The following is a 12,967-nucleotide window of genomic DNA, read 5'->3' on the forward strand; positions in this document are numbered from 1 at the left end:
GGAAAAAGTCTACATCTGGTGCTACAAGTCTCATTACTTCACTGATGCTCCTCTTTAATAGAAGAGCAGAGAAGGGACAGGCTTGGGCTTAGCCTTGGCAGAAAAAAAGTATCCAGAGTCTGTAACACTATGTCTTACTGTATTTATTTTTGTGGTTAATTTTCCACTTCTGGCAAACAATCTAATTTTCCCTATAGGATATGAGAAAAGGTCTTAAGTAATATAAAATTCTCCAGATTAGGTGTGTGACAGATGGCTAAGGAAGGTCCCCCATTCCATCTTCCCTTATCCATAGCTTCAGCTGAAAATACAATTATCTAGCTGAAAACTACATTTCCCAGGCTCCCCAGTAGCTACAGCACTGAGGATGAATTTGGGTCCTCTGGCTGGCAGCGGCAGGCAAATGAGAGGTCAGCTGTGACTGAAGTGGTCACACTCCTTGTACTAGCGTCTGGTCAGTAGCTTCCCATGTGCAATCAGGTCATTCTGGGCCTCCTGTTAGCAGCAGCAGCAGCAGCAGCAGCAGCAGCATCTTCCTGAACTCTAGATTGAAGCTCAATCAGGGGTTACAAACCTGAACTTCTCAAATCCAGACTGCCATTCCTACTATCCTTCCAACGATTTCATAAGCACCCAATTCCCTTCTTTCTCCCTGAATTACCTGGAATGGTTGCTATGGGACTGTTGCTGTAACAGAAGGCGCTTTTGTGAAGATTAGAAAAAAGTAATGAGAAACCTCTTCCTTAGAATTCTATCATGTTAGAAAATTATTGGAATAAGCATACAAGTCTACTAAGTGAATGGTGTGCCACTCAAGGTGGTATCCTTGTGCAACAGAGAACCTGCCCAACTGTACAAGACAGCCCGGGTTTCACTTTACTACACTAATTGCTGATTGAGAGAAAATAGAAATCTGCCAAAGTAGTAAAGGTGACTTCAGCTTGGACAATATTACTACACATTGTTTTCCCAAGGTTGAAAGGTTAAAAAATTCAGGATATTCTGATATGCAGAAAAGAGAACCACAGAGGACAAGAAAATAAAAACAATAAATGGTTATAGAAAAATCAAACATCAAAAAAACACTTTAATTCCAACCTAACAGCACCAGGTGCAATGTCTGGGGACAGACTCTGGGTACAATGCTGTGTGACCACTCACTCACAAATACGGCTCCAAGAAGGCCCCAAAGAGGGACTTACCTTCAGGGGGCCGCGCAATGGGAAAGAGGGGGGGCCCCAAACAGAGGGTAGGGGCAGGCATGGGGAAAAGGCACTACTTCTTGGCAAAGGAGATCTTCATGGCATTGTTCTGGGTGATCTTGAAGCCCTGTAGGGCGTCCCGAGCGGCCCCTGCCTGAACCTCATTGTCAAACTCCACAAAGGCGATGTCGTGCCGCCCTGGGACCAGCCGGACCTCCTTGAAGCCAGGGAACCTGAAAGAAAAGGACAGACCACAAGGATTTAGAGTCAGCATTTCCCCCTAACATTTTGGCGGACAGAGGCCTGGATGTTTGCTATACACCCTAAAATGCAGAGGACGGCCACAATAACAAAGAATTACCCAGCCCAAAATGTATATACGGCCAAGTTGAGAAACCCTAATATAAACAAGTGCATACAATATGAACATATCACTTAATGAGAACTTTTAACACAAACACCCACAATCCATTAACTAGATCAAGCTACCAAACACTGCTCTCCCTGCCACCTATTCCCCCAATTGTAACCCACCTACCTCTGCTCCAGAAATAACCACTACCCTGACTTTTAGTATCTGCTGTTGCTTTCATTTCCCTCTTCTCATTCCCTCCTACCTTCCCTAATCATTAGGCAACTATCCTCATCTTGACCGGGTATCCTTTTCTCCATCAGTAGTCTTAACAAAATATATTTTGTTCTGTGGACTTGGTCAACATGGTATTATGAGGTCTGTCTGGAAAAAGTTCAACCATTGTTAATATAACAAGAACTATTTGAGCAACATCAATGTAATCAAGCAGCCAAGGAGAGTGAACTGGAATGTGCAGACGTGAACAATGACGACTTCACCGTACTAGTCAATGGGGGCGGTAGACACTGTTGAGTGAGCATGTGTACTGTGTAGCCCTCACATTCAAAATGACTGAGCAAGTAGAGAAATGAATCTGCATCAAATTTTGTGTTAAGCTTGAATGTTCCTCGGCGGAAACTAGCCAGATGATTCAGAAGGCTGCAGCTGTGGGCAACTGGTGACTGGCAGCTTCATCACAACAATGCGCCCGCTCATACATCACATCTCATGCAGTTTTTTTGTGAAACATCAAATCACCCAGGTGACTCAGCCCCACTACAGCCCAGATTTGGCGCCCTGAGACTTCTGGTTTTTCCCAAAACTAAAATCCCTTTGAAAGGGAAGAGGTTTCAGACCTTTGATCAGATTCAGAAAAATACGACAGGGCAGCTGATGCCTATTGCAATAAGTGTGTGAGGTCCCAAGGTGCCTACTTTGAAGGGGACTGAAGTGTTATTGTCCTATGTACACTATCTCTCATATCTTCTTCAATAAACGTCACTATTTTTCATAGTACATGGCTGGATACTTTCTGGACAGACCTCATATTTTTGTTTATCCAGCTTTTCAAATTTTCCTTTCAGTACTGTTACACCATTCCCAAGGCACTCTCTTTTCCTTGTAACTGTGACACAGACACCATGGTAAGCATCACCCTTTGACCTCTCCTTTGGCTCAGGCTAATCCCCCACCATGACCACAGTGAGGAAAGTCCCATCTATACCCTCTTGGGGCTCATGTTAATAATTTCTTTAGCACCTTTCTTGTAATTAAAACCTCCCCATGACAACATGCTGCTCACTAAGGACTTCCTTCTTCCCTCCCCAGAAGAGAAGAGGAAACACAGGAAGCACCTAGTGCAGAGCCCTGGTCCCTACTTCATGACTGTGAAATGCCCAGGATGCTATAAAATCACCAGCGCTGTCATTCCTGCACAGACAGTAGTTTCATGTGTTGGCTGCTCCACTGTCCTGTCGGCCTCCAGGAGGAACAGCAAGGCTGACAGAGGATGCTCCTTCGGAAGGAAGCAGCACTAAACCATCTGAATCAAGGTGAGTGGGCAACCATCCCAACAAACACATTTTGAATAAAAAAAAAATATATATATATTTCTTTAGCATATACAATCAGAAGCAGAGCCAGCAGGTGAAAGCAGACCCCTAATTCACTAAGCAATGAACAGTTACTCCGCACAACGACCGTAGAGCCAGCCTACATACCATCAGCAGAGCACGGGGCTCCAACCCCCCCATCTCCCACACTTGCTGTTTCAGCGTGCTGACTTTTGCCAGTCTAGCCAGTGTTCAGCAAGGGCACGTTCTTCTTTTACACGTTATTTTGTATTCTACAGACCAGAAAGATGAGGCCCAGAGCCGCTCCACTACCTCCATGAGGGTGGACGATGGCACGCACGCCCCAGCCACTGCTGATCCCCAGCCTCGTCGCCATCACACCGCATGGGCTGTGGGGTCTGGCCTCAGCCTCCTCCTTCATTTGCCTGCGAAGCCTAAGCTGGCACCAGGGTCCACCAGCAGAGTTCTGAGGCCCATCCCCATGGTGCCACTTCCTGGCCGTCACCCTCTGGCCCCTGCCCAGCTACAGGCCCCACTTACTGGTTGAAAAGCATGGACAGCATAAGCTCATTGGTCTCCTCTGGCAGATTGGTGAGGAACAAGATGTGATTTGGTGGGTTTTCTGAAAGCTGTGGGGAAGAGACAGGAGCCCATGAGTCCAGAGGGGATCTGCTGCCTTCCTGAACTCCCCCTGCAACCCTGCTTAAATCCTCTCTAGCCTTTCTCCTATGATGCAGCCTGTCTTACCCTGCTTTGCCTCCTCTAGACTGGGAGCCACATGATGGCAATGCTATATCCAGGAGAGGCGGCTTGGCAGAAGGTCACTGTATATGAATCTAGGTGCTGGCCTCCGGTCCAGCCTCACTCTGACCTTCCAAAGCTCCTCCAGCAAACATCCCAATCACTTGCTGCCCCAGGGCCTCATCTTTATCATCTAATAGCACCTCCTCAGGAAGGCCTGCCCAGACCACCCAACCTAAAACAGTGCCCCAACCAGTCCCCTTCGATTCCCATGTTCCAACTATTTGTGAGACCATAGGGGGACTAGACACTCACAGGCTGAGCAGGTGGCATCTGGCCCGGCATAAGCTGCTGTGGTGGCATGGCCCCCGGTGGGATCTGGCCAGGTGCAAGGCCTGGAGGTGGGATCATGCCAGGGGGTGGCATGTACGGAGGCTGGCCAGGCATGTGGTGCATGATGCGGGGCGCCTGAGTCATTGGCGGCATGCCCTGTGGAGAGAGGGAGTGCTGGACTGAGTGCGGGGAAATGTGCTTTCAGAGTCACTAGGTGGCACAGAGGAGAAAAGGTTATTAGAGGAAACCCAGGTGTGCAACACAGGGAGAAAGGCCCAAAGGGTACCAAGAGAAACAGGTGGAGCAAAACAGACCCAGGCTCAAGGGGGACATCCAATTAGAAAGTTAAAAAAATTTTAATATATAAAAATTAGCCAGTATGACCTAATTTGTTTATAGATATGAGTGGGGGGGGGGACTGAAAAAATTCAAATTGTAAACAATTGCTAACTAAAGGGAGTGGAAATAAACACTATGATGAGAATGCTGTACTTTCGCTTCTAAAAATAAATTTTAAAGAAAAACCAAAGAAATGGATCCAGAGACCTTCAGAGAAAAAAAGAAACAATAGAAAGCAGAGATGGACAGGGATGGCCAAGGCAGGTGCAGAAAGAAATGGGAGGGGTGGCAGCGACGAGAAGAAAGGAGACAGCCAATGGCACACAGCACATATACTGAGGGGACAGGGATGCCAGAGCAGGAATCACACCTGAATGGTCAAAGGTGGACAGAAAGCTGGGTGCAGAGAGGAGGCAAGGCAAGAGTGGGGAAGCTGGATAGTAACCCAGACACCATTCCTGAAACCAAAGTGTGAGTTGGCATCAGCACACATATAATTCAGCGTGACCCATGGAGACTCGGAGACTAGAGTGGGTACAACTCATCCACCTTTTCTTTTGTACTACGTGCTTCTGTATCCTGCTTACAGAACATTCCTACTTTTCATGCCCTAACCAAGGTCATGAAGACATTTTTCTGTTTTCTTCTACAACACTTATTGTTTTAGCTGTCATATTCAGGTCTATGATTCTTCTCAAATAAACTTATATCTAGTTAAGGTAGAGCTAATTTATTCCCTTACAGATATCCAACTGGTCCATCACTTACTAGGGAAAAAAACGTCCTTTCACCACTGGCCTGAAGCGTTAGCTTCATCGTATGTTGCTGAGTAGCCACATGTGTGGATCTGTGTCTGGATTCTATTCTACACCACCGGTCCATCTTCCTACCCTGATACTCATACCACGCCATCCACCCTGACCACTGTAGCAGCGCCCCCACCAGTTTTATTCTCACATATCTTGCTTTTCCTTTCCACAGACATTGAGAAACAGATGTCAGTGTCCCCAAATATTCCTGTTGGGGTTCTGATTGGAATTGTGCTGACTTTTAGATCCGTTTGGTAAGAACTGAAATCTGAACAGTTCTGAGGCCACCTGCTGAGGCCATCTCCAATTTCTCTCAGCAGTGTTCTGTAGTTTCAGAGTGTGTGTGTATGCGGGGAGCGGGGTCGGTGCTCACACCTTTTGTTGGATTGACTCTTTAGCTATTTTTCAGTTTCAAGTCTACTTGTGTGTGGCTAACATACATTTATAACACATTTTTTTCCCCATTGACCTTATACCTAGCAACCTTGCTAAATTAAATTCACTTATTAATCCTAATGGTTGGTTAAGTAGCTTCCTCTGAATTTTCTACACAGGTCAACATCAAGGTCAAGGAGAGAGAAACCAAGATTGAAACACAGAGAAAGAAAGACCTTAAGAAAGAGTCCAGCAGGCAGGAACAGGCACACAATCTACTTAAGGAAATAGAAGGGGAGGGTGTCTGAATCCCCAAGCAAAGACCCCTCCCCACTCTACCGCACAGCCAGACCACGTAGCAGAGAAGGGCCTGGTGATGACAGGCCCTGGCTTACTGGGACAGGGCCTGGGACAGCCCCCACGACAGGGGCGGCTGCTCCACCCTGCACGGCCTTCTTGGCTGCTGGGGTCTCCTGACTCTTGGGCTTCCTCTTCTCCCGCTTCCGATCCCGCTCCACAAAGGTGCCCTTCATCTTGGCAATGATATCGGAGTCAGTCTTGGCGTACTGGATGCGCTGCCAACAGAGAGCCGAAGTGTTGAGAGTGGATTTCAGAGCCAACTGCTTGGGTGCAAAAGCAGACCTTACCAGGAGCTTGGTGAGTAACGTGGAAGACATCACCTGGGCTTCAACATCTGTAAGGTGGGGCTATCCTATTTCCCACTTCAAAAAATGACTATGAGATTAGTTAAAGCGATCTGAACAATACCTGACACGTAGCTAATTAGCACTCAGTTAGTGGGTTGTTGATATTTTGAAAAGAAGATGAGATAGTCCTAAGCATCAGGTCAAAGGTGGAAGCCCCAGTCAACAAGCCAGGACAAAAGCACTCTACAGAGCTGCTCTTCTCAGTCACCCCCTGCATTTAGTCCCCCAATCTAAATTTCATTCACTGAGTTGTTTGTGGAACTTTTAAAAGTCCCGGCCTCATGGAGCTTCTTCAGTGGGGAAGAGAAGACAAAGATTAAGAAGTGAACTGGAGAAGTATTAAGTATTCAAGGTTTCAGATAGGGTGTCCAGGAAAGACCTCAATGGTATAAAGACAGAGGGTGGGACGAGGGGAGCCTTGCAGACATCTAGGGAAAGAGCATTCTAGCAGAGGGAACAGCCATCAAAGAGCTAAGGTTTGCACAGGGTATTGAAGAATAGCAAGGAAGGCAATGTGGATCAGGTGAAGGAAAAAGATAACATCACAGAGGCAACAAGGACCCTGAGGACCACGGGGAGGACCTTGTCTTTTCCTGAGAAAGCCCGGTGCTATTACATGATAAGCAGGGGAGTACTTCACAAGGAGCACTGCGGCCACGGTCTGGAGAACAAACAACCTGTGGGGATCAGGGACTAAAGAAGGAGACAGTACTGACAAGGCATGGTGGTGGCTGGAACCAGGTCGGTGGCAGGGGAGGAGTGAGAAACAGGCAGCTGGTGGATGTTTTGAAATTAGAGTTGACAGGACTCCCTGACAAAACTAACACATGCATAGGCGCTCGATACAGTCCAAGCAGTGACTTGGGAAGAAAAGTGGGGGAGGGTCAACACAAAAAGATTTATGGTTTACTAGCTCTGACCAGTGTGGCTCAGTTGGTTGGGAGTTGTTACACAAAGCAAAAGGTTGCTGGTTCACTTCCCAGTCAGGGAACACGCCTGGGTTGCAGGTTCGGTCCCGGGTCGGGGTGCATATGAGAGGCAATCGACTGATGTTTCTCACCATCAATGTTTCTCTCCCTCTCTTTTTCCCTCCCTTCCCCTCTCTCCGAAAGTGAAAAATAAAATCTTTAAAAAAAAGTCTTACACTTTTAAATCTCAAGAGCTAATTCCTAGCAACTGCAGAAAGGTCACTGGAAGATGTGGCAACTCGGGGCCTGCAGACCCAGAGGTGGCAACAGAAAGTAGTCAAATCAGTGGAGATGAGGGGGCTCGAGGTTGCCCTGCTGCCCCGGGGCCCAAACTCAGGCACACAGCCTGCCTCCCCCACTGAGGTCACCTGCCTGAGACCTGCAGACACTGATACTTGCTGTCACCTCCCCAAGGAACCTGATTCAGGGAGACACATTTCAAAACCTATTAGGGAAAAGGCCTGAAGAACCAGAGACGTCTGCCAGTCGTCTGGCAGGAACTGTACCTCAGGGCAGGGACTTCGAGCCACCCCTCACCTCCAATACTGCAGCTCCCTTGGCTGTCCACTTGGCCTTGTGAACATCTGCAACGCACCCACTTTCTCCCATTCGAGGGCCTCCGCCCTAGTCGTGGCCCAACCCCTCCCACCTCAGAGCCTGACCTTCAAAACTCGACCCTAAATTCCCTCTTCCAATCCACTCTATCCAGACATCTCCCTAAACCCTTCCACAGCTCCGCAGCACCCTTGGAGTCAAGTCCACTTTCAGGACAAACTCTAGCCCCTTAGCCTGACTTTGGACATGCTCTCCAGGCCACGCCCTCCCCACTACCTCCCACTGGTCCTTCACTCCAGCCAAATGAACTTAACTCACTTCCTCAATTACCTATGCTCTTGCTTATCTCTGGGCCTTAGTCCACATGGACCCTCTGCCTAACATTCTTTCTCCCTCTCCTCCCCTAGCTAACTCTTCCCCTTCAAGTCTCACCTCATCCAGAAAGCCTTCCCTGAAGCCCCAGCCTGGGTGAGAAGTCCCCGCTAAGCTTGTCTAGCTCTGTGCACTTCCCCATCCTAGCCCTAACCAGCCCCCCTTCCCCAAGCTGTTACCATTTGGTGACAGGCTTGTCTCTCTCACAGCATTGTGGGTCTGAGAGGGCAGGGCTGGGGGCTCCCTTAGCCACTGTGTGTCCCCTTATGCCAGTACAGTGAACAGTAAATGCTAAGGAACAGCCAAGAGAAACTCCTGTCTTTATGGTACTCGAATACAGGTAACCGGAGGTACAGGCCCATCCAGTCTCCTGTAGCACCATACACACAAGTGCACGCACACATCCTCCACACCCACTGTGCTCACCATGGGCTTGTCGTAGAATGGGAAACCCTGCATGGAGCGCAGGGCATTGGTGGCACTGCTGACCTCCTTAAAGATGACAAAGGCCTGGCCCCTCATCTTCAGGCTCCGTGACACCAGGATATCCAGGATCTGGCCAAACTGGGAGAAGATGGCATACAGGGACTTCTTCAGCTCTGCAGGGAGGAACACAAATCACATGTGCAAAGGGTATACTACAAATTTGAGCACTTCTTTTCCTTGTAGCAGCTGGACTGGCCCTTGCAATGTGGCTCTAGCCATCTCCTCCAACCTCTTCTCCCCCCATACTCTACCTCACTCCAATAGCTTCAGCCACACTGGCCTCCTAACCCTTACCTAGCCCATCATACCAATTAAGCCTCAGGATCTTTGCACTGGCCGCTCCCTTTACCGTCAACACCTTTCTCCTAATGTCTACACAGCAGCCTCCTTCTAGTCACCCAGGTCTCAAAGGCCTTCCCTAAACACTCTGTCTAAAGAAATGCCCCTCAGGTCACTCCCCTCCTCATGCCCTGCTTGCTTTCCTTCCTGACATCTTCCACCACCTGCTAACATCATCTTTGTTTACTTGTTGTCTAGCTCTCCTTCTGAAGAGAAGCATTTGTTCACTGCAGTATCTCCATGCTCAGTTCAGACTGCAGCATACAAACTCCAAAAATATTTGCACAAATAAAGATACCATTGTTTTCGAGGCGGGGGGGAATCACTAAAGACTTCATTTTGGGTCTATTGTCTCTTTTTTAGCAAGAAAAAACCCCAGATTTTTAAAAAATAAAACCTCTTGATTTAAAAAAAAAAAAAGTCACTATATTCTCACAACCACCCCATGAGGTGGCAACTTTAACTGTCCCAATTTGGCTAACTTGTAAGCAGGTTTTCATTTGTCACTGACCCAGGAGTGTCCCACGGGTTCTGGGAAGACCCTGTAGAGCCGGGACTCAAGTAAATCTAAACCCAGTGTCACACTTCACTAGCAAACTACTTTACTTGACAGCAGGAACAGAGTACCAATCTTATGCAAAGAAAGTATCTGAGCTGAAGATGTTGGTGAAAAGATGCTCGGGGAGGAAAAAAAAAAGAAAATGTGTGGGGGCAATGGGACTAGAGGGGAAGCAAAGGTGTTTTGAAGCAGTTAACCAAAAATAATTCTGATGACATTTCTGGGTTTTGTTTCCGTCCCCCATCCCCATGAACCCGGTCTGGGCCTCAGCTGTCTCCCTGGATTCCGGGCCTCTCCACATTTGCCCATCTAGCCCACTCCCTCCATTACTGGAAGATCTTTCACAACTGAATTCCCTGCCTGGCTCCCCATGCCCTCAGGACAAAGTCCAATGCCTCACCCAGCCCACAGGCCCCATGAGACATCAGCACACTGCTCACTGGAGTCTTCTCAGTTAAGTCACAGGCCAGAGGTAGGGCTCGGGTGCACACACAATTACCTGTAGTTCCCAGCTGCCGGGCTCTTGTCCCTAGACCAGTGATATTCAATTTTTTCCATCTCATGGCACACATAGACTAATTACTAACATTCTGTGGCACACCAAAGAATATATTTTTTGCCAATCTGACACTAAAAAAAATTAAGTATAATTTTGATTCATTCACACCAGACAGCTATTGTTGTGTTGGCTGTTGTCATTTTTTAATTTGACAATCTGTGGAAAAAGAGGTCAGGGCCCCTGACTAAATAGTCAGCTATTGCATGTTTAAATAATTTTAGCAGCACACCGGTTGAAAAATTGCTGCCCTAGACATTTGCATATGCTGGTCCAGGTTAGGAACACTCTTCTCCCTACTTCCAACATAAATGCTATTTTTGATCTACAACTGGGAATCCAAGTATACGGATGGCCAACCTAGGTTATACGTGGATTTTCTACTGCGTGGGTGGTCAGCGCTCCTAACAGGTGTTGTTCAAGGGTCAAATGTACTGCTTCCTCTACCTGTAAAGCTTTTCCAAAATATCTCCTTTTCTATGAAATTCAATGAATCCTTCTCTCTCAGGGCCCAATCTCAGCCCTGTGCTTTCCCTAGCTACTCTGGGTTATCACCATCTCCTAGTAGGTCCCTCATTGCCACTGGACTTGTGGCTCCATGAAGGCAGGACCAAAACTGTCCCAGTGACCAGTGTGTCCCCAGCACCAAAAAGTACTATCTAAGCACGATGCTCTAAAAGCACATGGGCGATTTACCTTATTTTGTTTTCAACAGCAAGTTTATCAGTAACCTCAAACTTAATCCAACAAGCTTCTTTGGTTCTTCCCACAATTTTCTTGCGGTAATAATCCGAGCTAACATTTATTCAGCCCTAACTGCTGGATACCATAAGAAAGCAACACACCCTGGCTGGTGTGGCTCAGTGGACTGAGTGCCAGCCTGCGAACCAAAGGGTCACCAGATCAATTCCCAGGCAGGGCACATGCCTGGGTTGCGGGCCAGGTCCTTGGTTGAGGGGGTGCAAGAGGCAGCGGATCTATGTATCTCTTGCACACTGATGTTTCTCTCCCTCTCTTTCGCCTTCCCTTCCCCTCGCTAAAAATAAATAGCTAAAATCTTTTATAAAAAAAAAAAAAAAAAAAAAGCACCATGTGGAGGCTTAGCTAATTCCCAAAACATCCATGCAAAGAAGGTATTATGATTTCTGCCCAGTTTTTAAATACAGTAAATATGGTTCAATAAAGATGATGACTGGCTGAAGAAAACGAAAAAATATGTCTGATGTTAAGAAATGGGTTCTTAAGCAGAATTCCACACTGGTGAACTCAACCACTTTTCTTTGCATGTGACCTTGGGCAAGTCACATCACCCTTGAATCTCAGTGTCCTAATCTGAGAAATGGGGACAATACCTACTTCCCGTAGGGTTGTTTTGAAAATTTTGAAATGAAACATTTTCATTGTGGACTGATCATTGAAAACACGACGCTGATCGATCCAGTCCCAGTTCTTGCCCTCACAGGCCAGTGGAGATAGACAGACCCATGACAGACCAGAACACCATCAGGACTTTGGGGGCGGGGGCGGTTGAGGCCTACGGGAAATCAGACAGGCATCTCCTGAGGCGAAAGCACATGGGGAAGGCCTCCTGGAGGAGGGGTACCGTGAGCTGAAACCTTTAAGGATGAGCAACCGTGATCGGGTTAATGGACGAGTGTAAAAGGAACCGGGGTAGTGTTAAAGCTAAAGGAAGCAACATATGCAAAGATCGAGGGGTTAACTCCCAGTATTTTGCCTACAAGAGATGGCGAGGAGGAGAAGTGGATGCTGGGGATAAACGAGGGGGCCGGCTCGTGCGAGATAGCCTGAAGTCTGCACTCCACCGAGAACTCACCGTCCTTCTTGATCTTCTCATTGAGGTTGTTGATATAAATAGTGTGGTTGGGGCGAGCCTCGGGAACTGCCATGTAGCAAGGTGCCGCGGTAGGACTGAAAGAAGGAAAAAGGTAACTTCAGCCCTGGGTTTCTCAAATACTTTGTCCGAACGCGGACTTAATGGGTTGCCCGGGGATCTTCCTTCCAGAAGGAAGTCAGGTAAAGCGGGGAGGAAGGATAAGGAACCCACAGTTTGGAAAACAAAGCGAACGCAGGACACCACTTCTCCCGCGTGGTGAGGGAAATCTTAAGAGGTTTACTACGAGTCCCAGGATGCTCAGAGCGGCTTAACAGGCGGAGCGTATTGAGTAGTGACTCCCATTGGCCCAAGCGCTCACAGCGCGGCCAGGAAAAAGAACATGGATGCAAGTGCCCGTTAAGGAAGAGAGGTAATTTTGTGAAGCCCTGGCAACGCGCAGCGGGAAAATCGTTCCCCCACACAAGGCAGGAAAAGACTCCGGCGCCAAGCGCTCAGCCGGTCCAACGCCTTGGCCGCCTGCGCCCGCTATTACTCACCAACAGAGATACCGGTCCGGCAACGGAAAGGGCCCCCGCTACGTTCCCTAACGCTGAGCATGAAGCGTCCTCTCCTGGCTCCGCCTTTATTGTTCTGCAAGCCAATCCCTGCGCGGTAACTTGATAGATTGACCGATCAGAGTAAGTCTTGTCCGACCTTGCCAATCAAATCTCGGGACAGATTTTGCCAATCAGTCTTGACCTAGACTTTGCCAATCAAAAGAGCACTTGGGTTCCCGCCTCTGAACTCGGACCAATGAATACTGCGCTTTCACCTTACAGTCTCTTCCGGAGGCAGTCCTTTGGAAG

General features: G+C 48.0%; 1 protein-coding gene across 1 annotated transcript; it reads right to left on the bottom strand.

The window, feature by feature from the left end:
• Positions 1 to 1,062: 1,062 nt before the first annotated feature.
• On the bottom strand, positions 1,063 to 12,787 carry SNRPA (small nuclear ribonucleoprotein polypeptide A). Its single transcript, XM_054580833.1, has 7 exons — positions 12,659 to 12,787; positions 12,102 to 12,196; positions 8,754 to 8,926; positions 6,121 to 6,300; positions 4,185 to 4,358; positions 3,669 to 3,757; positions 1,063 to 1,435 (listed from the first exon to the last, which is right to left on the bottom strand). Exons 2-7 carry the CDS (start codon positions 12,172 to 12,174, stop codon positions 1,276 to 1,278), a joined length of 849 nt encoding a protein of 282 aa, XP_054436808.1. The 5' UTR covers positions 12,175 to 12,196; positions 12,659 to 12,787; the 3' UTR covers positions 1,063 to 1,275.
• Positions 12,788 to 12,967: the final 180 nt, after the last annotated feature.

This window comes from Pteronotus mesoamericanus, unplaced genomic scaffold (assembly GCF_021234165.1).
Source record: "Pteronotus mesoamericanus isolate MK-2021 breed Mesoamerican mustached bat unplaced genomic scaffold, CSHL_Meso_final contig_639, whole genome shotgun sequence".
Taxonomy (NCBI): Eukaryota; Metazoa; Chordata; class Mammalia; order Chiroptera; family Mormoopidae; genus Pteronotus; species Pteronotus mesoamericanus.